The sequence below is a fragment of the Lathamus discolor genome, chromosome 8 (genome assembly GCF_037157495.1).
Source record: "Lathamus discolor isolate bLatDis1 chromosome 8, bLatDis1.hap1, whole genome shotgun sequence".
In the NCBI taxonomy this organism is placed as follows: Eukaryota; Metazoa; Chordata; class Aves; order Psittaciformes; family Psittacidae; genus Lathamus; species Lathamus discolor.
The window spans coordinates 22,443,904-22,469,838 of record NC_088891.1 but is presented as its reverse complement, the minus strand read 5'-3'; the positions used below and the strand labels follow the sequence as shown (position 1 = coordinate 22,469,838).

At 46.8% G+C, this 25,935-nt stretch overlaps 2 protein-coding genes across 5 annotated transcripts in view; one reads left to right on the top strand and one right to left on the bottom strand.

Annotated features, from left to right (window-relative positions):
• The window catches only part of LOC136019069 (mitotic-spindle organizing protein 2B-like), a 28,825-nt gene extending 4,777 nt beyond the window's left edge, over nucleotides 1–24,048 (bottom strand). The window contains exons 1-5 of one of the 4 annotated variants that reach the window (XR_010614731.1): nucleotides 23,886–24,048; nucleotides 23,659–23,804; nucleotides 13,241–13,456; nucleotides 9,142–9,279; nucleotides 1,035–8,468 (exon numbers count right to left, since the gene is read on the bottom strand). Coding sequence is in view for 1 of the 4 variants with exons in the window: in XM_065688840.1 (XP_065544912.1) it covers nucleotides 13,296–13,456; nucleotides 23,659–23,804; nucleotides 23,886–24,010 (432 nt within the window). In the remaining 3 variants the exon portion in view is untranslated. Of the gene's footprint in view, nucleotides 1–1,034; nucleotides 8,469–9,141; nucleotides 9,280–13,232; nucleotides 13,457–23,658; nucleotides 23,805–23,885 lie in introns of those variants that run through there. The other 3 variants (XR_010614732.1, XR_010614733.1, XM_065688840.1) reach the window with 3 other exon arrangements.
• On the top strand, nucleotides 3,383–4,266 carry LOC136019153 (olfactory receptor 10A7-like). The gene is given in 2 exon segments (XM_065689052.1): nucleotides 3,383–4,100; nucleotides 4,103–4,266. Coding segments are annotated over 2 exon segments (882 nt in total).
• Nucleotides 24,049–25,935: the final 1,887 nt, after the last annotated feature.

Sequence of the window (25,935 nt, the reverse complement as noted above, 5' to 3'; positions counted from 1 at the left end):
ATGTTCATTTTCTCATCAACCAACACCCCCAAGTCCTTCTCCGCAGGGCTGCTCTGAATCTCTTCTCTGCCCAGTCTGTAGCTGTGCCTGGGATTGCTCCGACCCAGGTGTAGGACCTTGCACTTGGCATAGTTAAACTTTATAAGGTTGGCATCAGCCCACCTCACAAGCGTGTCCAAGGTCCCTCCGGATGGCATTCCTTCAATCCAGTGTATCAACCGAACCACACAGCTTGGTGTCATCGGCAAACTTGCTGAGGGCACACTCAATCCCACTGTCCATGTCAGCAACAAAGATCCTGAACAAGACCAGTCCCAACACCAACCCCTGAGGGACACCACTCGTTACTGGTCTCCAGCTGGATATTGAGTCATTGACCACACCTCTCTGTATGTGGCCACCCAGCCAGTTCTTTGTCCACTGAGTGGTCCACCTATCAAATTGATGCCTCTCCAACTTAGAGACAAGGATGTCCAGTAATGTTCCAGAACAGGTCTCCTGTGGACCTCTATCATATCTGCCAGTCCTAAGCAGGTATCTTGGATACTCTACAGCATTTTAAAAGTCACTGGATATGCCAACAACAAATAAAACAATGGATTACAGGTGCTTGAAGTCAGGCATGGTGAATCTCTGTTCCACTTGCTACCAGCTTTCCTTCCTTACCTTGCACAAAATACTTTGTTCCGTTTGGGTCTAGGACAGTTTTCAAAAATTAGTTCAGGAAACTTCACACTTAATTTCTACCTTTCTGGACAGCTGTAGTTCAAGTAGGATCCATTTCACCTGAATTTATCCATTCAACAATAGACTTCTTAGGTAAATGACATAATGCTACTACTTGCCTGACAATAGAAGATAGCTGTCTTCAGAAACTGATATACAGAGCCTCAGATAGATGTCTAAAACAAGTGGTCTGATTTGGTTTGGGGGTTCTTTACTCTCTATCAAGACAGAATTGATTAATAATTAAAACAAGGTGTCTAGCAAACAGTATACTCCTCCTCCCGTTACCTTCAAATGAAGAATCATACTTCACTATTTAAACTTTATTTTTAATTTTAAATGTTAACCCAATTATATTTTATTGCTTCTACTCATGTAAGATTAACAACAGACAAGTTAACTTTAATTTCAACTGTTCACAGTCTGCTACAATACCAAACGAGATGCTCTTTCTTCTGAGTGTACTTGGTAATAAATCCACAGAAGGGTTCCTAGGTCAGGAAGCAATGTAAGATTGCATGCAGTTCAGAACAGTTGAACCTCATTCTTTTGTGGGGATCCTACAGGAAACTATTCACAGTCCACTGCTGCCCAAAAAGCAGAAAAAGGTATCCCAGTACCTGAAATCATGAACAAAGGCATCATATCAGAAATTCTGGATTGCTTCTTATAAAAATTGGGGTATACCAATATTTTCTATACTGTTAGGTAATTAAAATTGGCAAGAAAAATGCTTACAGATTGCTCAGGAAGAAAATGTAACTTAGAAGAGAATGCATCTGACAGCTCCAGGTGTCTGCAATGTACACACTAATGTCTGAGCTATTTGTTTAGATCTTCATGAAGATGTAAGAGATTAAATTAAGAGATTTAAGTACTTCTAGCAATTATTTTAGATTACTTCTGAAGAATGAACAAAAATAGCATCTGAGAGTTGTTTCTATTCATAGACAGTAAGGGTATCTCAGCTGCTGATGTTTACCATATGGCTGTTTGCAGAAACAGCACATAAGCTTTTCTTGATCATTTGGGAAAATATTTCACTTGTAAAAATATGGATGTCTAAAAAAACAAACAAAACAAACCAACCAACACCTCCCTGCTCTGAAATGGGTCTTCTTAAAAAAAAAAAAAAAAAACAAAACCAAAACCACAAACAAAACCCAAAGTAGTTGCACAGTCCGCATGTCCAGGTACACAAAGACCAGGAAAGGATGTGTAAGCAGCACAGATTTACTAAAAATACGTCATGCCTGACCAATCTGATGCCTTTCTGTGATGAGATGACTTGGCTCAGTTTGAGTGCAGGCACAGTAGTGGATGTCATTTAATGAGTTCAGCAAATTTTGACATAGTAGCCTTAGAGCCAGACTAGAAAGATCTAAGCTGGGTGGTCTAAACCATCCAGACTTTAATGAGCAGGGGTCAACAATCTGGGTCTAGCTGGTAGCTGGCAATAAGAGGCATTCTTCCTGGGTTGATACTAATGCTGTTTCACATATTCAGTGACTGGGAAGACATGACAAAGAATATCCTCATGAGTTTCCAGATGACAGAAATGTGGGGATCAGGGAAGTGGGCCATGCACAGGAACTTCACAAAGTACAAGACAAATACCAAGTTCTGGCCATGGCACAAAAGATGCATAGGTGTTGACTGGGACTGACTGTCAGAGGACCAGCTAGCAGAAAAGGGTGTGGAGCTCCTTGTGGGTGGCAAGCTGGATGTAAGACAGCAGTGTGTCCCTGCACTGTAGAGAAGTAACCATCTGTGCTAGCAAGAACTAGTCAGCTGGTCAAAGGAAGACACATTCCCCTCTGCTCAGCACTTGTGAGGCTGCCTATCGAGAAAGGTGTCCTATTTTGGAATCTCTCTATACAATAAAGAGATTGATAAAAAGAGAGTCCAGAAGACAACCACTAAGATGATCAGAGAAAACACAGGTCAGGATAGTAACATACTGAATTGTGCTTTATAACAATGCAGACTTGTAACTTCACTTTACTGTGAAGGAAGATAGGAAGGTCAACCAATGTTGATAATCACAGTGCAGGTTTGATAATCAAACTGCAAACTGTCAGGGAGGACCTTTCCCAGATAATACCACTTTCTGCAGCAGATGTAGCTCCTTTCTGTGCTAATGAATGGCAAACCCCATATAGTGACACCAGTAAAGATAACTGGATTGAGATATACAACCAAGGTATTGCGTCTATACATACATATGTGAGAAAACTGGGGAAAACATTTTTTTCTTTAAACAGAGCAGAAAATATAATTTCAGTTCTCTAGGAAATTAATTCGTATTTTGCACACAGAAAAAAATAGGTGAATTGTTGATGAAAACATATTCCATTTGAAATATGAAGTAGACACGGCAATATTTTAGCTTAATTAAAAATGAAAACACAAACTGTAAGGAAAATCCTAGCTTTTCTGTCCTGAAATTTATTGTTTTTTCTTATTTTCTCATTTTGACCATGTGTTACTTTTTTGTAGTGTGCCTCACAAATTATTTGCCCAGTTGTATTTGATAGTCCAACTTAATAAATAAGAGAACCAGGTTCAGAGAAGCTAATTATTTCTTCTTCATCCTGTACTCTTCTTCTCATGTCTTCCTGGTTGACTTACACAGGCTGTGTCATTTCCCTTTCACATGGAAGCTGTTGAAACACTGTGGCTCAGAAACCAGACCTACTTCGCTTTGCAAGTGTTCTCCTACCTCACCGCTCTTCAGGTGTTCCTCTTTGAGGGAATTCTGCTAATGTTCCTAATCAGGATGACAGGGGACTTTCTTATCATCATAGTTGCAATCGCTGACCCTGCCTTGCACACCATGTATTATTTTCTCAAAAACCTGGCTTTACTTGAAATTTGCTTTACACTAAACATAGTGCCCAAGATGCCTGTTGATTTGTTGTTTGAGAGAAAGGCCATCTCCTTTCCTGCCTGTGCCCTACAGCTTTATTTTGTCATACTCTTTATCACTTCTGAGCGTTCCCTCTTGGGTGCTATGGCATATGACCGACATATGGCTATATGCCACCCCTTGCACTACACCGTAACAATGAACAGGAGAATGTGTCTTCATATGGTCATAGCACACTGGATTGCTGGTATTCCACCTTCTGCAGGACTCACTGGGTGTCTATTTAGCTACCCCTTTTGTGGCTCAAATGAGACTGAACATTTCTTTTGTGATACAACTCCTGTTCTGGATCTGGTCTGTTTAGACACATACTTATTTGAGCTTCTTGTGTTCGTTGCTACTGTTTTAATTGTTCTGATTCCATTTATCTTGATAGCAGCCTCTTACACCCAGATAATCCACACCATTCTCCACATGCCATCTGCTGAAGGAAGACACAAAGCTTTTTCACCTGCATTTCTCACCTGGTGGTAGTGACACTGTTCTACTGCACAACTGGCTTGATAAATTTAAAGCCAAAGTCCAGTCTCTTGGCAAACAGCAGTAAACTGGTGGCTCTTTCTTACACAACAGTAACCCCTATGCTGAACCCAATGATCTACAGCTTATGAAACAAAGAAGTAAAGAACGCTCTGAGGAAGACATCTGGGAGAAGTGAGTTCTTCAGCAAGTTATCTCTGCCTAGACAGTCTCACTGATTTTCTGAAAATTGTTCACACTTGAAAGGTTACAAATCAATGAATTAGTGCATTCCTCAAAGTCTGTAACGGGCTTGGATATTTTAGGTTTTGTTGCAAAATGCTGAGAAATGCACATGATCTGTACAATGAACAAATGAATATATTTAACTGTTCAAAACATTACAAAGAGTACAGAAATAAGCCATAAAATCTGTACTTTGACTACAAAATGTTTAAACCTTTTTCTCTGCTTCATAAGGTTAGCTTTCAAGCATGTCTAAAACAAATCGCTGTCATAAGAACACATGACTTCAGCACACATAAACCTAACCTGCAGCAAAATTCCAGCAAAGTCACAAAAAAAAAGTTGTGCATATTTTCAGGACAAATATGCCACCAGATTTCTGGCATACAAGTATAGTTCATCCCATAGTAATCAGATCCTCCTACCAGAAGGTAAAGAGTGAGATCCAGTTGACTGGATATAGGAATGGGATTCAGTTCCAGATTACGATAACCAGCTGTAGGCATCTATACATAAGTCAACACCTACACATTCATCAAAGTCAATGACAACCTAGTCATTACAATCAGAAGCACTTCAGGAGTGAGCAACCAACTTGCTTTGGCTGCTTGAATACAAATAACTAGCGCTGCTGGAAACGTCCTACATCATCTTACTTTGGTTCCAGTGCAAAAAGGTTTGAGCTTCCCATACGTCTGTGTTATATCTGACAAGCCAAATGTAACAGATAACCCTGGGGACTGCAGGCTGCCAAGAATGTTTCCAGACACCTATATTGCAGCTTAGTCAAGGGGCAGGCACAGTAGTGTACCCAACAGACCTCCAGCTGCCATACCAGAAGAGTGTCAGCAAACTGACTCCAAGGTCCATGGCCTTGTATCCACTATTTTTCTGGAGAGATGAGCGTGATATATCTCCAGCTGTGTGGGGGTGATTAGAGATCCCACCACAAGATGCCACAGAATCACAGAATGATTGAGATTGGAAGGGACCACTACAGATCATCTTGTCCAACACCCCCTGCTAAAGCAAGGTCCCTTGAGCCATTTGCACAGGATCATGTCCATGTGGCTTTCAAGTATCTCCAAGGAGATCCCACAAGCTGTCAGAAGTGAGTATTGCTCTTTACAACTCTTTGCAAACCAATGCCAGGAAGAAGAGCTCAAAAACGAATCTGAGAGATACAATAGCAGACTCACTTGTGATATATGGGAACACGGGTATGACAGAAAACAGTATTTCAGGATGCCGCAGTGGAGTGACGAAACATCAGACACCTCCAAGAAGACTTGCCTTAAAAGAGACTCCTGGAGAAGAAGGATTTCCCTGGGCCATCAGGCTGTGCCATGGGGAAGAGCCACCCACTACCAGTGAGAAGGCATTGCAGGGGGCTGAAGGACTGCTGGTCTGTGGACTCTTGGGCTGGAAACATACCCAAGTATGTTGAACAGGTGAGTACATACCTGTTTTCTGCGCCCTTGTCTCTGTGCTGCCTGGACAGCATGAGGGAAAGGAGGGGAGAGGGTGCTGCAAAAAGCCAAAGACTGGGGGGAAAAAGGAAAGCTTAGGAGAACAGAAATCATCTTTTGAGGTGGCTGCATAGGTAAGTAGGTGTCAGCGTGTGGTGAGTGGCCAGAACCATTTGGGGAGAAGTGAGGTTTAGGTATGGAACTTGCAGGGGCTTTTGGAGAGGGAAAGGGTTGGAGAAGGGAAACTTTTCATGAAAAGAGAAAAAATTGGGGAATTTTCTTACATTTCAAACAGGAAATACAAGTTCTTTCACTTCATCAAATGCTTTTATGTTGTGTGCCCATCTTCTGTCAGTCTTGAAAAGCAAGGTATTTGCAAAAATTGCAAATACCTACCATATGCTGACTGAAATCTAAGCTGCCAATCCAGCAAGTGGAGACACAGGGAATGTGGGCAGTTTCCCATGGGGAAGAGGCAAGGCAAGCACTGCAACTCCAGTGGAAAGGGCTGCAGTAGCAGGAAGGTTTGCCCAGACACCACAGTTGAGCAAAGCATATGACACAACTCTTGAGACAGACCTGTTTGGGTGGAAGGGACCTTAAAGCTTATTTAGTCCCAACCCCCTGGTATGGGCAAGGACACCTTCCACTAGAGCAGGTTGCTCCAAGCCCCATCCAACCTGGCCTTGAACACTCCCAGGGATGAGGCAGCCACAGCTTCTCTGGGCAACCTGTGCCAGTGCCTCAGCACCCTCACAGGGAAGAGCTTCTTCCTAAAATCTCATCTCAATCTCCCCTCTGCCAGGAGAAAGCCATTCCCCCTCATCCTGTCACCGTAGGCCCTTGGCAAAAGTGCCTCTCTAGCTTCCTTGTCGGCCCCTTTAAGTACTGGGAGATGGGGCTCTGTTCAGCTTTCAGCAGGACTGTTGCTGTCACTTCGCACCCAAAGCTAAACCAGTCTGATTCTGTGATTCTATGGAAAACGTGTTTGCACAGAAAGTCAGCAACTGGTCAGTGTGCAACACGTGCACCTGACTGTGCAACCCAATAGTGTCACAAATAGGATCAAGGAAAATATACAAAATACAGCACCATCAGCACCGTTGCCACTTGCTGCACTGGAGGGGAAACTAAGGCTGCTGCTCACCAGGAGCTCAGAGCTTCTCACACCAGCTGCCTCCAGGGAGAGGGTCCCCCCACATGCTTTGTCTCAATCTTTCCCCCCCTTTTTTTTTTTTCTCTCCATAATAAACTTTGTCATGGTTTAAGCACAGCCAGCAACCCAGAACCACGCAGCCGCTTGCTCACTCCCCCCCTTCCTCCCCCACTCCCAGAGGGATGGGGAGGAGAATCGAAAGAATATAACTCCCACGGGTTGAGGTAAGAACAGTCCAGTAACTAAGGTGTAACACAAAACCACTGCAGCTACCACCAGCTACTACCACCAATAATAATAATGATAAGGGAAATGAGAAGAGAATACAACTGCTCACTACCTGCCAACCAATACCCAGCCCGACCAAGCAGTGATCTAGCCCTTCTGGGTAACTGCCCCCAGTTTATGTACTGGGCATGACGTGCTGTGGTACGGAATACCTCTTTGGCTAGTTTGGGTCAGGTGTCCTGTCTTTGCTTCCTCCTGGCTTCCCCTCCTCCCTGGCAGAGCATGAGACTCAGAAAGTCCTTGGTCAGATCAAACGTTACTGAGCAACAACTAAAAACATCGGTGTTATCAGCATTGTTCCCAGGCTGAAAGTCAAAAACACAGCACTGCACCAGCTACTAAGACTGAGAAAAACGACTGTTACTGCTGAAACCAGCACAAACTTTCATTATTGGGTCCAATGTATGCCACCAGCTGCAGACACTGCTCCTTGTGCTGCAAACCCTTGGCAACACCAGTGGGACACCCTGTTTGGGTGCTGCCAAATCCAGAAGCCCAAGATGGCCAAGGCTGCCATGGCTCCATGTCCCCAGCTTCAGCCAGCAAGGCTGAGCATGTAACCCCAGGAGGCACGCATATATACACCCCAAAATGGTAGATGGACAATTAGATAGATGATACACAGCCCTTTTCATACCCTTATCCCTCTATTTTCCCACATCTGTGGCTCTCCAAACCACCTTTACCCCTCCTTTTCCCCACCTTTGCTTCCTCCTCCTGAACATAGAATCATAGAATAGCTAGGGCTGGAAAGGACCTTAGGATTATCTAGTTCCAACCTCCTGCCATGGACAGGGACACCTCACACTTGACCATGTCACCCAAGGCTCTTGAACACTGGCCTTGAACACTGCCGGGGATGGGGCATTTACCACTTCTCTGGCCAACTTGTGCCTGCGCCTCACCACCCTCACAGGGAAGAACTTCTGCCTCACGTCTAACCTGAACTCCCCGTTTCAGTTTAAACCCATCACCCCTTGTCCTATCACTACAGTCCCTAATATAGAGTCCTTTTCCAGCATCCTTGTAGTCCTCCTTCAGATACTGGAAGTTGCTCTCAGGTCTTCACACAGGTTCCCTTCCGCAGGCTGAAGAGACGCAACTTTCTCAGCCTATCTTCATATGGGAGGTACTCCAGGCCCTGAGCATCCTCATGTCCTCTCTGGACTTGCTCCAACAGCTCCATGTCCTTATGCTGAGGACACCAGAACAGCCCATAACTCTTGTATAATCCCAAAAAGCTGTTCCCCTGCATCCCATACTGTGTCCCTCACCCCTAGGCAGTCACCCCCCCAGTCCAAGAGGGGATCTGGAGAGCTGACCCACTTGACCATCAAGATCGGTGCCACCTCTGGACGCATGGACAGCCCAAGGAGCAGCTGGGTCAGAGAATCCTTGGCACTGTGGAGGTTCCCTGGGTTCCTTCACCTCTCATCATTCCTCTGCTTCTCTTCATTCACGGAGATGAGCTTTCAATTACAAAACTTAATGTTGTCTCATGGTGGGGGGTGGAGGGGCTCCCTGGATGCCAGCCCTGGTGGATGCTCCTGGGGGGAACCCTGCATCCACCAGCCCCAAATCATGCACCCATGGAGGATGCCCTGTAAGAGCCATCCCACAGAGACCTTTCCAATAGGAACAGTGTGCCTTCCCCAACACACCACTTCTTTCTGCAACATGTTCAATCACTGTCTCCTGCCACTGCAGCAATTCCAGGAAGAAGCGGACAGGAAAGACCAGCGTTAGCATCTGTCCCTATCTGCTCTGGGCTCTCTTTCTCCTCTCTGTGCCAGCCCACATCCCATCCTGTTCCAGAGTGCCCCTTGCAGCAACCTCAGGAGAACCACAGCCCTCAACACTGGAATTACCTTGGACCCTGCCAGCCCAGGACACTGAGGCTGAGGTGCCATGGTGGATTTCTCCTGCCCCAGGGGACTGCATCCAGCCAGGCCCCAGCTGCTGCAGCTCACTGCAACTCCACAGGAGCATCTTCAGCTCTGCAGGGCCTGGAAGAAACAAACATGAGGTTGTGAGAGGGGCCAGACATGAGGATGTGGCTTTAAGAGGGGTTGTCAGGGATGCAGCTGGAGCTCAGGCATGGGATGCAGCTCTGGGGTGTCAGGATGGATCCTTCTTGAGCATGACAGTGATCCTTGAGTATCAACCTCCTTTCTTGGGCCTCCTTCCCAGGGCCTTATCCCATTGGACTGTATCAAGCAGATAGCTAAAGAGGCCAAAGTCTGTTCTCCTGAAGTCCAGCATTGTGATCTTGACTTTTGCCCAGCTACCTCCCCTCAGGACCCTGAACACCATCTCATGGTCACTGCAGCAAAGGCTACATTTGGCCTCCATACCCCTGATGAGCCCTTTCTTGCTGACAAGTATGAGATCCAGAAAAACACTTCTCCTCATTAACTGCTCTATCACACGGAGAAGGAAGCTGTAATTGATGCTCTCCAGGAACCTCCTGGATTGCTTATGCCCTCCTGTGTTGTACTACCAGCATATATCAGGGTGGTAAAACTCTCCCCATGAGGAGCAGGGTCATGCTTCCAGTGAGACTGCTTTCAACTGTCTGTAGGCAGCTTCATCCACTTGTCCCCACAGCACCACAGATCTGGGCCCAACAGCAAGTAGTGCACTTCTCCTGACAAGTCAAGTCACACCCTGCAGCAGGGGCACATCCACAACTATCACTTGGTGCTTCCTCCTTGCATGATTTGAGCTGGTCTGCCCAGACAACTCATTTGAAAGCACACCCACCTCCTCCTCAGCTTTGAGGACAGTGAACCTGTTCCACTGCTGCAAGCCTTCAGGTGGAGCAGGAGCCTCCCTCTCAGTGGCAGAAGTCACCAGCTTCCAGCCCTTGCCTTCCCTGCAGTTTGTACTTACAATCTGCTACAGACTCTGCCTGTCATCCCACTACAGCTGAGGTCCACGGATCTTGAAGTGCAGGGTCTGAGAACATAGTCTTTCTGGTGCTCCCTGAAACTGCTTACCCTGCTGACTTCCTCCTGTAACTGCTCCAAGTAGTAATGCAAGTCTCCAATACCACCGCCACACCTCCAGCAGCGAAGACCCTCTCTGCCAGCCTCAGGGGGAGGCCCCAGGCACTCCCAGGCACACCCTGAGACTTGTAGGGTTTCATTTGCCATTCAAAACCTGGGCTGAAGCCTCTGCCCTGGCAGTGACAGCTGCTCCAACACCTGCTTGAGAACACACCCTGTGCTCTGCCACCATCACACCTGAGAAGATTTAGGTTGGTCTGAAGCAAGATGAGGCCCCTTTCTTTGCACCCTTCTGTGTCAGTTATCTGCACTCTCAATTCAGCTGCAGCTCAGCCAACTTGCCATTCATCCTATAGTCCACCCAAACAGGCCCATCTCCTCAGTGAGGCTGCAGGGTCACCAGACCATACTGAAAAGCGTAAGTCAAAGAAAGTTATTCCTACTGTTCTCACAGCGTCCACCAAGGCAGCTACTGCACACAGAAAGCAGGCATGCTGGGCACAGTGGAGAACCCCTTAGATCAAGGTGCTCCAAAGCAACACCAGCTCCAGGGTGCCTCAACTGCTGCAGATATAAAAGCATGCACTGAGCATTTATATTCAGCTAGGTAGTTGAGGAAGGAGACCAGGACAGCCTGCCAGGAAAACTGGACATCAGGAAAAAAGCAGCAGGCAGTAGAGCTCAGGAGGATGTGGTGGAAGCTTGGATATAGACGGGTAGCTACACCGTAGGAGGTGTCCCAAGCTGAAGAGGGATAAATTAAAGAAACACAAGTATGGAATTAGTTAAAAAGAGAGGAGGCAGTGAACATTCAGGTAAAAAAAATGTTTGGTAGGTACTTATTCCCAAGAAGGTCAATATACTGCACTGAGGTTTCAGTCACATCTCAAGTCTGCTCACACCTGTTCTAGGGATAAAAGCACCAATGACTGTTCTCAGAAAAAAAAAAAACCCAGCCCTTCAGCTGCTCTTTTTCACCAGCAAATTCAACTTACAGCTTCCCAGTAGAGCTTTGGAGGTTGTTTTAGGGGGAGTAGATATATTCTCTTACAAGATCAACGCAGGAGATACTCATACCCTTGAAAAATTCTTATCTCCACAGATGGATGTATTGGATTTACATGGCAAGGCTGGGATGCTGCAGGGGTGGCCCTGGCTGAGCAACCAAGGTGGCTTTCTTTACAAAAGTTGCACCTCTATAAAAACGTATTTAAGAAATGACAAAATTCTACCCAGAGTGAGGAAAAGAAATATAGAAGAAACAATCCTGCTAACACTACGAGCAGAGCAGGAGGAGTGGCAGGATATGCTGCCAGCAGATTTCCCTGCAGCCCATGGAAATGAAAGGGCAGGCTGTCCCCTGCAGCCTGTGGAGAGAACTACACGGTAGCAGACACTCAGAGGGGCCCCTGCCAGAGCAAACAAGTATTCCTGGAAGGAACTGCAGTCCACGGAGAGCACACACAGGAGCAAGTCTTTCGTGAATGCCATGGGCTGTGAACATAACCATCTTCCTTAACAACAGCCTCAGGTCTAGTCAGAGAGGGAGGAAAAGAGCAGACTAATCTGCAAGAGGAATCTATAAAGTAGGATTATCTGAGCATCATTAATACTGTGCACAAAAACTTGTGCAGAAGAGTACTGTACTCTCCAGCATTCTTTTCCTTTGGTCAGGAAGAAATTTTAGCACATGTTGAATCAGGTTAGTAAGATCTCCTTGAGTTTATGTAACACCATCTATCCCTCACAAAGAATGGAGGCACTTGCTCCTAATTAGCAAAATGGATGTCACTAGCAACTCCTGAGCTAACCAAGGCCATAGCAGACAACTCCACTGCCTGCGTACACAACAGTGATCAGCAACACTAAAGCTCTAACAAATCCACTTAAACTGTTTTAGTCACCTGCATGTACCTTACACTGAACGGTGAAACTATTCTCTCCCTTATCCAGCACAATCTCCTGATTTAACCTGGCCCATTAGGCAAAGGTGTTTGTAATACTTTATAAGTTAATAATCACATTAGCATCATTGGAATGTTGTGCAATTATGCTATGTGATAGGTCAAACTGGTTTTCAGATTAAGGAGCTAAACCCCAAGTAAGCATGCACATGAAAGAACAGGGCAAACCAGCTTTAGTACAAGAACACACCACCACCAGAGTCAGGTTTCCAGCACAAACTACCATCACTGGAGGGCTCAGTGACACTAACGTATGATATACCTCACCTCGTAATGCAGCCAACCAGACTTTCTGCTGCTACAACAGCATCAACATATCAAAATGGATTTTAGAGAAAGAGGCAGCAAGAAGCACTGGCTTATAAAATGAGTCATGACTTCTCTGGAGCAACTTGAGCATTACTTCAGGCTCTTTGTCCCACGTGCCTTCAGCCAATCACAGAATCACAGAATCCCAAGGGTTGGAAGGGACCTCAAAAGATCATCTAGTCCAACCCCCCTGCAAGAGCAGGGTAACCTACAGTACATCACACAGGAACTTGTCCAGGCGGGCCTTGAAGGATTGATTGACCAGATAGATCATGGTTACAACACGATCGAAAGCTGTAGTGAGTACTAATGTGGGTATCCAGACTGAGCCTTCCTGCAGACATGCAGCTGTGCAGGTCTCTGGCTGTAGCGAATGCCTGAGCCTGGCACTTGTATTGGAGGGAGCCAGTGACACTGCTTGTGTTCGCTGTGAGCAAATAAATGACCTGCTCAGGCAGGTGGCTGAACTGAGGGAGGATGTTGAAAGGTTGAGAGCCATTAGAGAGTGTGAAAGTGAAATAGATTGGTGGAACCACACCCTAAGGCAAGGGCAGAGGGAAGTGGTTCAACAATACCTAGCAGTCTGCGTTGCCAAAAGAAGTTTTGGAAATAAGAAACAACAGCTCCCTTCCATACATTACAAACCACATTTGTCAGGTTAACATACACAAAACAAGCTGCTTTACCAAATGGTTTATATACATTGCCAAGCATCAAAATACATCAGTTTCAAGGCCTTGTTTAGGTACTGCTGCCTCCTCCAGTGTTCTTTCCAGAAGCTCCTGTTTTCTGCAGCCGGCTTGCACTGGGTTGCCGAGGCATCCTCTGGGCAGATCCTTCCCGGCTGCTTCTTTCTGCTAGAACCTGGGTCCCGCTGACAGCAGAACTGCTTTTATTTCTCCCTGAATAAACAAAAACATACATTAATTTTCAAGTCCCAATCCTACATGTCACCCAGACCACATGCCTTCGGAAATCATGCACAAGGCAAAATTGTATTAGATGTCCCAAATGTATCCAGTATCAAGCACAGAAGGTGAATTTGTGAATTCAGCTCAGAGGTATCAGGGTCACAAAACCAAAACAAGTTGCAGTAGAAGCATACTTAATTTTCATCAAGTTTAACCTGCAAAATAACCAGCTACTTCATTTTTTAAAACCTTGCTTTCATTTGGTGTAGGAACACCAGCACTGCAAACAGCACTTCAGGAAGAACATGGAGAGTATTTAATACCTCAGGACTGGGGTAAGTAAACTGATGTGTCAGTGTCCACCAGTTTCTGAGGCCTGCAGGCACATTTCTGGATCAGAAACCTTCCATGTCATGCTGTAACCTGATGGGCAAGTATGGATTCCCTATAATTTTCTGGGGTTTCCAGGAGCTCAGACTCCTACACAGGACTTAGAAATTTTCTTATTGTGTTCAGAAGATAATTATCCTTTTGTAGGTACAAATGACTATCCCTAAAATACAATGTGACAGCAGAGAGAAGCAATGGGTAGAAAGAAGATGAGGGAGGCAAGGGGCATGTAGCTCACCCCACTCGATTCAGCTAGAGGAGAGAGGAACAGACTAAGGTGGGCTTCAAACAAATGACAGGAGGGGATAAGTGAGGAAGACTGACTTTTCCTGGCACTGGACAGAACTACTTCAGATGAGAAGTAGGACTCTCATTAAGAAAGACAGTAAAAATAAAAGGAACCTGAGGAAAATGGTCACAGCTTTTAGTAAGGGTAGCAAGCTCCAAGAGGCATCATGAAAAATTATTAACAGCAAGAAGGAAACAAAGCACAAGAATACAGTGAGCTGCAGCTACTGTAGTTATGTGCACACAATTAAATGAAGAGTGATATTCTAGCAATCGTTATCAGAGCAACTTTCAGAATACCAACAGCTACTCCACACACTGAAGTCTCCACAGGCATGGTTTGGAAATCATCATCTTGGATCATCTGTGCTACGGACAGCACCAGGCTGGAGCTGTGTCTGTTTTACTTACCAAACCACCCTGTCTCCTTGGAGCAGCTGAGAACAGGACCTACATCAATAACACAATACCTTGCAGCACCAGAACGACAACCCAAGAACTTCCGAGTATGTAGCCACTTCATATTTGTAAAATTTGACAGACCAGGGTAGCAAAATATGTCCACTTACCCCAGCCAAGTCATGCGCTTTTAAAAAAGTCCCTTTTTGTAAGCCACACTGTGATCTGCCAGCAGTTATTATCCCACGCCAACCAACCAGAACTGCAATCTTTCTTTGCAGCTGAAGCACTTTAAGCAGTTTCACTAATGCAAGTATTGCCCACGAACACAAATTGCACAAAGGCAATACATTATCTCATGGTATGCAAGAGAAAAACTGGCAGGAAAAAAAAAAACATAGTTCACCACGATGCTTTTAGCAACCCAGGACATCTCCACGGGTGAATGCCCTCCCTTTTCTCACATGCATCTACCCAGTAAGAGGACAGGTCCTCAGACTGTGTACAACTCTAACCACCTGCACACATAAAACAACTGCACCATTAAGGACTACTAGTAGTCAGGCCCTTGGTCTGATCTAGCTGAAACAACCTGGGAAGAATCACTTTACTGAGCAGAAGCTGCACTCAAAGCACATGCCATCCATTCTCTTAGCCTCAAAAATCACAATAAAACAAAACAGTTACTTCAATAGCATAAAAATCAACTCTGATTTTGGAAGCATGACCCATGAACCAATCAAGAATAGCTCATGAAGTGCATGAGGACAGGCATGGCTTGTACAATTCTACCAGTTAAAACACTACCAGAGATAACAGATCCAATTAACACAAAGCACAACAGCAGCTGAACATCCACAAACTGCGCAATTCAAGTACTACAGATGAACAAAAGGATTCCACTGATATTTTCCTTGGTGACACAAGATGTCCTATGTGTCCGATTATCATAGAACAACTGCAGCTCAAATAGCTACAGATGCAAGAGACAAGCCAAAAGCCTAATCATCATACCTCCTTCCCCAAAGATGACTCCAGAAGAAGCAGAGTGTTTATCTCCTCTAGAGCCAGGCATAGTTTGCATGCAAACAGCGGCAGAAGTGTGCCAGACCTACCTCTGAGTGCTGACTCCCCCATTTAAAAATAGCAGTGCCCACTGTGATCAGGCTGCTCACTGAACACAATCATGCTCATCACCTCAACAAAACCAAGACAAAAAAGCTATGGTCACCTCTGGAAGACCACCACAAGATACTGGGATAGGAGTCTGCAAGGTGGCACACGGCAAGAAGACAAAGCCTTAAATAGCAGACAGAAGAAGCAGCACCTTCTTGTGTCAAGCAAGGAAGCAAATAAAGACCAATCAGATTTAGGAAAGGAATCCCAACCCCAAATATGCTTTCAGAAGTGGAAATCTAAAGCTCTTCTTTTTCAGTCTCCTCTACTCAACCCTACTGTTTTCCCCAGGGGATCCTTTCCTGCCTCTAAACAGTACCAGGGACGACAGATTTTCCTCCCACTGGCAAATAAATAAATAAATAAATGGATATTGATACATTTATTTATAACACAGTCAGGCATACCAGGGCTGCAGCTATCTCAAAATATCTCCTGTCATGCATATTGGCAGTGACTATGGGCTAGAACAACTGCAGGGGTACTTTTACATTCTCAAAAATCCTACTTCCTGTTTCTGTCTCCCAGTAAGGCTTTTGCTGGGCATAGTAAACCAGCTGGCCTTTCTAGACAAGCTTTAGGTGTAAATAATAAATGCCTTATAAGAGCAAAGTCCTTCCTTTTCATAATCACTATGTGTTACCTAGAGGCTTAAACAGACACCTTTTGCCTGATCATCCAAAATGTGCATAACGATGTGACCCATTTCAAATCTCATCACATCCTGACCATGGAAAAACCTGGGATACAGCTAGGCTTCACTCCCCAAAGCGGTCCCAGTATGTCTGTGGCTCATTATATTCAATTTTTTGCCAGACTGCCAGGTTTGCCCTGCAGAGTCTTGCTCTCATCTTTACATAAATATCACAATTAGCCCTCTTTTGCAATACAAACTGGGAGGTTCTCAGATCTTTAAAGCTGCTGCCATATCCTGAACAGCTAATATACTCCCTCCAGAGCCAAAACATCACCCCTGCTACAGCAGTCTCCCTAACAGAGTAAAACAGCAGGAGAAAATGGCAAAATGTCTGAAGAAATCCAGCTGAATTGTTTTGAAACAGGGGAAGAGGAGGGAAAAGAGAAAAAAAAAAAAATGGTTCTCAAATGCACTTTCCAAATAAGTTAACTACTTTCCAAATAACTAAGACCTTAAGTATGCATTAAGCAGAGGGTCATTATTTAAGCACGTTTTTCTCTTGCAAACTCTCATTTGAAGAGAAGGATTCGGAGAAAGAAGAGAATACAAAGTAAGAGGGGACCTACACAGGCCTACAAATCACCTGTACAGAATTTAAGACTCTTCTTCAGCAAGCCTGTTTCTTCCAAACAGGTCTGGTATTCAACAGTTTTACTAGGTATCACTACAGAAGTCCCATATCCTATTCAAGATACTGATGAGACTCTTTAGGTGCTCAAATATCTCAGTTTCATACATCAAGTAAGAACCTGGGTCGGAGCAATCCCAGGCACAGCTACAGACTGGGCAAAGAAGAGATTCAGAGCAGCCCAAGGAGAAGGACTTGGGGGTGCTGGTCGATGAGAAATGAACATGAGCCGGCTTCGGTGTGCGCTTGCAGCCCAGAAAGCCAGCCATACACTGGGCTGCATCAAAAGAAGCATGACCAGCAGGTCGAAAAAGGTGATCCTGCCCCTCTACTCTGCTCTTGTGAGGCCTCACCTGGAGCACTGTGTGCAGTTCTGGTGTCCTCAACATAAAAAGGACATGGAGCTGTTGGAACAAGTCCAGAGGAGGGCCACGAGGATGATCAGGGGACTGGAGCACCTCCCATATGAAGACAGGCTGAGAAAGTTGGGGCTGTTCAGCCTGGAGAAGAGAAGGCTGCGTGGAGACCTCATAGCAGCCTTCCAGTATCCGAAGGGGGCCTATAGGGATGCTGGGGAGGGACTCTTCATCAGGGACTGTAGTGACAGGACAAGGGGTAATGGGTTAAAACTTAAACAGGGGAAGTTTAGATTGGGGGATTGGAGGAAATTCTTTCCTGTTAGGGTGGTGAGGCACTGGAATGGGTTTCCCAGGGAGGCTGTGAGTGCTCCATCCCTGGTGGTGTTCAAGGCCAGGTTGGATGAAGCCTTGGGTGGGATGGTTTAGTGTGAGGTGTCCCTGCCCAAGGCAGGGGGGTTGGAACTAGATGATCTTGAGGTCCTTTCCAACCCTAACTATTCTATGATTCTAAGATGACTGAAGGTGGTTTAATATACAAAACAATTCCCTCCTTCCAGAGCAGAGGTCTGTACTAGTCTTATCAATCTGACAATCCTTTTCCAAGGCAACTCTCTGAAATAATACTTCATTCTCATCTACACGATGGATGGATTCTCCTTTTACTCTAATACAGAATCATAGAATATCAATGTTACTTTGAGAGGCTGCCAACTTAGCCACCTATGAAGTGTTTGGTCTACTGAAGACAAGGTTTTTGATCACCTCTCCTGCTCTTTTGAGTGATGGCTCCTTTCAAGGATGCTCAGCAGAGCCACAGGAGATCCTTTCTTATTCACTCATCAAGATGACATGCACTAGCTATTCCCCTACAAATCCTCACATCTTCCTGGTTGCTCCTCATTTTACTACTTTTCACCACCACACTTAGGACAGTGTTATCCCCTGAGACAAAACAAGGCTGAGTAAGTGGAAGGTGAGTACCAGAGGAATGCAAAGCAGAGGAATGCATTGCAAGCAAGCAGTACCCAAGAGTGATGGCAGACACTGCAGGCTCATACAGCGACAGTCATCATCCCAGAAGTCTGACCACAGCTGAAGATGGACAACACAGAGAAAGCGCAAGAAATAAGCGGTAAGAAGATGAACAGAGAAGACTACAAAAACAAGGATGGCAAAAGGTACACACAGAGAGGACAAAGTTGGCAACAAGCTGCATAGTAGTCAGAGGGATGTTTAGAAAATAACCACACAACAGACCTTGATCATACCTAAGTATCTGCACAGGAAGAAAGTCATTACAAATCCAGGGGCACAGGAGGACTTCTGATTCTCAAAAGCATATTCTTACACAGACAAGAAAAACATGCCCTGCAAACTCTTCCCCGTGCCCATGACTTCCCCAAGCTCAGTGGCCTTTCTAACAGTCACCTAAATGCGACACAGCATTTCTCAGGGTAGGAAAGCATTCTGACGCCTGCTATGCAGAACAGGAAGCTGCAATGATTCCTCACAGCCTTAAAATCCATAGACCAGGTGAGAGGCCCCCAGTGGAGACAGAACTTTGAAAAGCTAAACAACAGTTTTAGCGCGGGAAATAAGCTGGTGCAAAGCTCTGGGATGTAACTTTATGGAAAACACTTGGGCTAGGACAAAACCAACGCCACCATCCCAACGGGTATGCACACTTCCTCCTCACACCTAAATGCCTAAGCCTTCTCTTCAAAATCAGCTTTTCCCCTTCCAGATAAACAACTGTCAAGGAACCGTCTGGAATGCAGCTTGCATTATGTTGTATCTGTATGCCAAATGGGATGCTTCAGTACACAACACAGTAATTTGGAGCCAGTTATCATTAATTCAGTTACCAGCAAACACAGCTCCATGCAGAACACCATGGTTACATTCCATGGGAAGATGCAAAATAAAGTAATTCATATTAGACTCTGTTGCTTTAGCTGTAAAAACAGCGGACATAACTACCAGGGGCACCCCCGAACACCAATAATGTTGTTCAGAAATGCAGTAACAGTCTTTTTTTAGCTGCTTTAAAAAACCTCCCTGCACCACAATGGGCTGAGAAGCCAAAGCAAGTATCACACCATTAGTGCTAAAATTTGACCACAGCAGTCTTGCCTAATCTTTAGTGAGACCTGGATTACTTCAGCCACTAGTCTGTCTTCAACAAAGGAGAAAGCATAGGGTAAAGAGTAGATACACAGAGCTGAAGGACACTGTGCAAAGCAACTTGGCAAGCTTATATAAGACAACCACTGTTTTTTTGTTGTTTTTTTTTTTTTTTTTATCAGCACAAGGAGCTCTGGCTTTATCAGCACACACAAGTCCCAGCTATGCAGACAGTGCATCTCCCATTTCCAAATGCCCAGCCCTGCATGGCAGCAACACCATCTCCCTCTTAAATGGAAGCAGCATCTTCCTACAAGACAGCAGGGCCAAAAGCAGACACAGCTTCCCTGCAGCAGCTCCTTAAAGGGAAAGGAGGCAAGGCAAGCCAAACACTCTTGCAGAACAGATCCAGCCTAGAGGACACCCCCAGTAACCCTAGTAGCACTTACCCAACTCCTTAACAACTGACTTGGACTGTGACCAAAACTAGGAAGCTCAATGACTGAGGAGACATTACTCCTCCTCTTCAATTTAAGCCAGCTGGTTGCTTCTGCAGCTGGAGGAAAGAAAATTACTCTGATAAAGGTATGCTGATTTTAATGGGATCTTTATTTCAGGAACACACTTTTCCCCAAAGGCTATGGTAAAACAAGATCCCACATTGAGCTAGATAGTTCAAATCCTAATTCGGCCAAAGGGGGTCCAGTAAAATGGACAAGACTGGCACTGATGGGCCAGTTCTGCTTTATATCATTACCAATTTCCACAGATTGAGAGATCTCTCTGGACACCCACTTGTGTTCATGACTTTCTGCCAGGAGTCCTACATATCCTCCTCAGACTCTCCAGGCATACTGCTCCGACTGTCTACATGGCACTGCAGTCAGACATAAGCTAGTCAAAATTTGCACAAAGCTGCAAAAGCTTGTTCACTTGCACCAGATGCCTATCTTAGGTCAGGCCAGGCACTAAGCTAACACAGCCCCTCCTTTGAATAAATCACAGCAAGCACAGACACCTGCCTTCCATCTGAGAGGCTACAAAAACATTCCCACAAGGAGAGCTAGATAAAATGTGTCCTCTTCTCAATATTAAGGAGATCTTACCAGTACTTATACTCACAGGAATGAGGATGCGGGACTAAGGTTGTGACAGGCTGCTGCTGAGCTTATGTTCTGCTCAAAGAATTTTCTGAGGGAGTTAACTTTTCAATGGTGATTTCATTCACAAAAGGAATTAGCTGATATCAGTGGGTGCTGGATGACAGCAAAGTCACTTGGGCTGATAAAAACTAAAAAGAGAAGTTTTCATTCAAAGTGACTTACAGCACCAATACAGCACAAGCTTCTGCAAAACAAAAACACACCAACACCGTTGGGGAAGACTAAACCTTCTGACAAGGCATGCAAGTGCTGCATATCTGAATTTGGTCAGGACTGAGGGTGATGAGGGAGAAGAGGACAAAGTGCCCCTTTACCACCACATTACTAAGCACCAGCTTGCAAAGGGAGCAAATGCAAGCTCAGCATTTAATGTTTCACCACCACGTCTGCAGTGAAACTGTGGCTTGATGGGCACAATTCTCCTGCTTCAGTAAGCTACGTATGATCCAGTGATCTCAGTGCGTCAGCTAGCCCTGAAACTTATTTTAACATTGTGAAATAAAGCAGCAACAGAAGATGCTGAAGGCCAAACTAATAATGTGAATATTTACTATGAGCAACACAGAGCTAACATCATCTTTCTCTCAACTTCACTACACTTGGCCCTTGGAGTGCTTTTCCCAGTGCACTTGAGAATATCAGCGTGTCAATTCTGAAAGGAAACTATGGAGAGGAAAGTCTGGCTGGACACACTAGGACTGAAATCTGACTTGGGCATCATCTTGGACCAGTAGATGCTCAGCTAAACATGCAGAATGAGCACCCTGGAATGACACAGGCTTTTCCTCTTGAGGAATTTAATGCTCATTAACAAGAAAGTTGCCATTAGACCATTTCAAACCTGAGCCAGCCTACTACCAGCTAAAACTAGCTCATGGCAGTAGCCCACTGCTAGGAAAAAGTCTGATTTTTACAAGAAGTACCACACAAACAGCATACACGAGAGAATAAAAGCTACTTCTATGATTCTATGATTCTAACAGACATACGGGAGCAAAAAGCCTTACCAAAGTTGTTTCACAGTTTGAGTGGCCCATCACACTTGAAGCACCAACAAAGCAAAAGAAGAAGAGAGCAAAATTTCACAGCATCCTTGCTTCAAAATTGGTGCTTTTCTGACATTTTTTCCTCTCAACATGGTACACAAACAGCATGCTGCTGTACCTCCTTCTTTTTGCTGGCAAAAAAGGACTCAGCCAGGTGCCTTCTTTCTTGACAAAGCAGAACTTGTCCAGGTTTCTGTGGGGTCCTGGACACTTTATCCACACATTCCAATTCCCATCTGGGCTTTAGCAAACTTTCTCAGTCTCTGTATAGCTGCTCCATGAAGTAAGTCTCACCCACTTATCATGTGGGAATTCATACCTAGAGCAGGAGGCTCTGCTGTTGTAAGGGTGCCTCAGAGTGTGGCATAACAGTTCTTGCCCTAAAACTGACTGCTTATAGTTGGTCTTTCTTACCTTTCACCTTCACTTCATTCAGAACTTACCACCAAACGTACAAGCACAGCTATGAGAGTAAACAGCCCCTACCATCAAGGCAGTTTCAGCAGAGAGACTAAGCAGTAGTACACTACAATGAGTGGGAAACCTTACTTTCCCCCCACACTACCCCAGTTACCTTGCTGACAAAGCTTTCCTTTCTTGCCCCATTCTCTGTCTTCCCAGCTGATAATTCCTTTCTAAAGCTTTGCCTCAAAATTTATCATGGGGCAACAGAGACCCATCAGCTACAGCAGTTTTCACCCTGAAACAGGGAGAGCAAGGAAGAAGAACAGGACACGACAATACGATTCAACTTGACCTCATCCATTTCTAGGCTCCCGCTGGGTGAGACATTACTGGTAGAGCAGCAAGCTTTCAGCATGAAATTTTGCTCTTGGCAACCACAGAGTATAATCACAAAACCTTTCTGTTTTGGCCACTGCCCCTTTCTGCTGTTTCTGAATACAAGACAAATGAGAGCCTTTCTGCAGTGAATTTAAGCTTAGTGACAAGCTTGTTTTAGTTACTTCTTTTCAAACCTTTTGGAATTAATCCACAGAGGTTGTAAACTAAAAGCCAAAACTCATTTCAGGAAGTTCAGGGGGTCAGTGAAAGTTTTACTAGAACTGGTTTGAAATAAGATAAATATATATGGCTCAGCTTTAGGGCTACATCTGCTACTGTCCATCGAGATTAAGGCAATGACGGAAGATAATTACATTCACAAGCAGTTGCTATTTCAGCCAACAATCCCCACAGTGCCGCCCATTTCACATTCCCACAGAAAGAAACCTCTGGACAAGCTGCAGAAGCCACTGTGCTGTATGGGGATGGAGCAGCATCACTGCTCCTCTCATTTTCTGAGGATTCCTAATGTACCAGAAACTCCTCTTTTTCGATTTGGTGTGGTTTTTTTGTTGTTTTTTTTTTTTTTTTTTTTGCATTAGATACAAAGCAGCATTGTATAACACTGTGCACTAAGGGGTTTGTTGTTTGTTGCTGCTGAAGTCACGGAGTCCTAGGCAGGAAGCTACAAAACCCAGCACAAACGACTGAAGCAACCTCTCCCCGGCCACGCCGTACAGCTCCTCCTCACCCGGCCCCCTGCGCTGCTACAAAAAATAGGAAGTAAGACCAAAGGGTGCGCGCAAAGTCCCCGCCGGCGCCGGCCCCGGCCCCACGTTCACATCGAACGGGGACCCCGGTGGCCGGCCGAGCCTCCCCGCGGGCCCGGCTGCCCGGCCCGCGGACCCATCCCCGTGGCGGCACGGGCGGCGCGGCCGGCGGGAGGCCAGGGGAGGCCGCGAGCCAGCGAGCAGAGGTGGGGGGGGGACCACGGGATTGGGGGGGGCGCGCCCCGACCCGCGGCGGCCGCAGAGCAGAGAAGGGGGCCCGGCCGTCCTCTGGGGGCCCTACGCAAGGAGATATGGGGTCAGGACCCGCCACCGTCCCACAGCCCGCCGCCCGGCCCTGCCCGCGGCCTACCTCGCGTGTCGGAGGGGAGCAGGGCCTGCGCGGCGGGAGGGCAGCCCTCGAGTCCCGGCGGCAGCCGCTGTCCGGCGCACATAGACTTCAGCACCTGAAAGACGGCGAGCGGCGCCACGTTCATGCGCAACAGATCCAGCAGCACCCTAAGGGGACAGCGGCCAGCGGGACAAAGGTCAGAGGAGACAGAGGCCAGCGAGAGCGCCGGCGGCCGCCTCTCCGCTCACCGGAACACCTCCGGATCCAGTCCGCTCCCCGCCGCTTGCGCTAGCTCGAACAACTCCGCCTCCTCCGCGCTCAGCAGCTGCTTCCGCCGCAGCCGCGTCTCCGCCATGGCCCCCACCGCCGCCATTACCCCACGCCGGCCCCGCCCCGCGCAGCCTCACCGCGAGTGTCCGCCACCGGAGAGGCCCGAGCCCGGCGCTGCCCGGCCCTGCGACTCCCGCCAGCGCCCGGCAGGTGGCAGCCGCTTTCCGGCGGCAGCCAGGAGTGCTTGGCCGCGAGCGGGGCTCTTTCATCCTCCCGCTCCCTCCAGGGCTCCTTTGTTCCCTCCCCTGGGCAGCTGCTGGCGCCCCAAGCCTGTAGAACACTGCTCATGGTGATTTCACAGAAGCAGAATCGCAGAACGGTTTGGGTTGAAGGGACCTTAAAGCTCCTCCAGTTCCAACCCCTGCCACGGGCAGGGACCCCTTCCACTGGAGCAGCTTGCTCCAAGCCCCTGTGTCCAACCTGGTCTTGAGCACTGCCAGGGATGGGGCAGCCACAGCTTCTCTGGGCACCCTGGGCCAGCGCCTCAGCACCCTCACAGGGAAGAGCTTCTGCCTAGGAGCTCAGCTCAGTCTCCCCTCGGGCAGGTTAAAGCCATTCCCCTTGGCCTGTCCCTACAGGCCCTTGTCACAAGCCCCTCTCCAGGTTTCCTGCAGCCCCTTTAGGCACTGGAGCTGCTCTCAGGTCTCCCCTTAAGGAGCCTTCTTTTGTCCAGGCTGCCCCAGCCCAGCTCTCTCAGCCTGGCTCCAGAGCAGAGCTGCTCCAGCCCTCGCCGCAGCTCCATGGCCTCTTCTGGACTCCCTCCAGCAGCTCCACGTCCCTCTTGTGCTGTTGTCCCAGAGCTGGATCAGGACTGCAGAGAGGGAAAATCCCCTCCCACGAGGCTCTGGGTCTTGAGCAGCAGATCGAGGGAGGAACAGCTCTGCTGCTCCCATGTACAGCCCAGCACACAGGGGGTTTCTGGGCTCAAGTGCATACTGAGTCCAGGTCATGGGGAGCTTCTCTTCATCCAGCATCCCCAAATCCTTCTCCTCAGGGCTGCTCCATCCAGTCTATGCCCAGCCTGTGTTTGTGCTTGGCATTGCCCCGATCCAGGTGCAGGACCTTGCACTTGGCCTTTCTAGGCATCTTCCCCAGGCCACCCTTCAAATTCACTGTGGGCTGCACTACTGCCTCTGTGTCCCTCCTCCAAGCATACATGCTCTCACTCACTGGAAGGGGCCCCTTGGTAGCCTCCCCTACCTCACTGTTTACTTAAGCCAAACTCCTTTCGCAAAGCAGACATCTGCCCTGAACCTCCAAACTGGAGTCTCCAGGCATTCCCAAGGCTGAGGTTGTGGCTCCCCCACTGCCAACCTGCTCCACCTTCTTTTGTACAAGCTGTCACATTTGTAGCTGAGTGAAACTGGTGTTTTATTCCTACAGGAGAAGACCACACAGAAGATCGTGAGCTTCCCTATATCACCTGTCTGGGCATGTGAACATGCACTCAATGTAGGTGGCAAGCAAGGACACCCTTACCCCCTTGCTGTATTTCTTCTTGCATTTTTCCCACTGAAAGACAAGCATCTGGTTGTCCTCATTGCTGTGGTTATCATCTGTGTGACTTCTTGTGTGACCATCCTCTGCCCCCAAGTGATCCGGATCATGTGGGCCAACTGTGGATGCTGGTGTTAATCTGTCTGAGGACAGGGAAGGGAGCTAGTGAAAGGCAGTGGGAGCACTTTGTGCAGCAGATTTGGATACAGAGAAGCCATATGGGAGCTGGGAGCTGACCTTCCTGGAGCTACACACAGGTAATCATCCATGTTCACGCACCCAACTATCCACCTCTTCCAGGCTGCAGCACCTCTAATGTGCTTCAGTTCCCAAGCCAGCCGAGAGCATATGGCATTGTGTGGAAAAGAAAACTGGAAATTTGTGTCTTGAATCATACCACAGTGAGGAGACAGCAAGCTGGGATTGGCCTGGGGAAGATGCCTAGAAGGGCCAAGTGCAAGGTCCTGCACC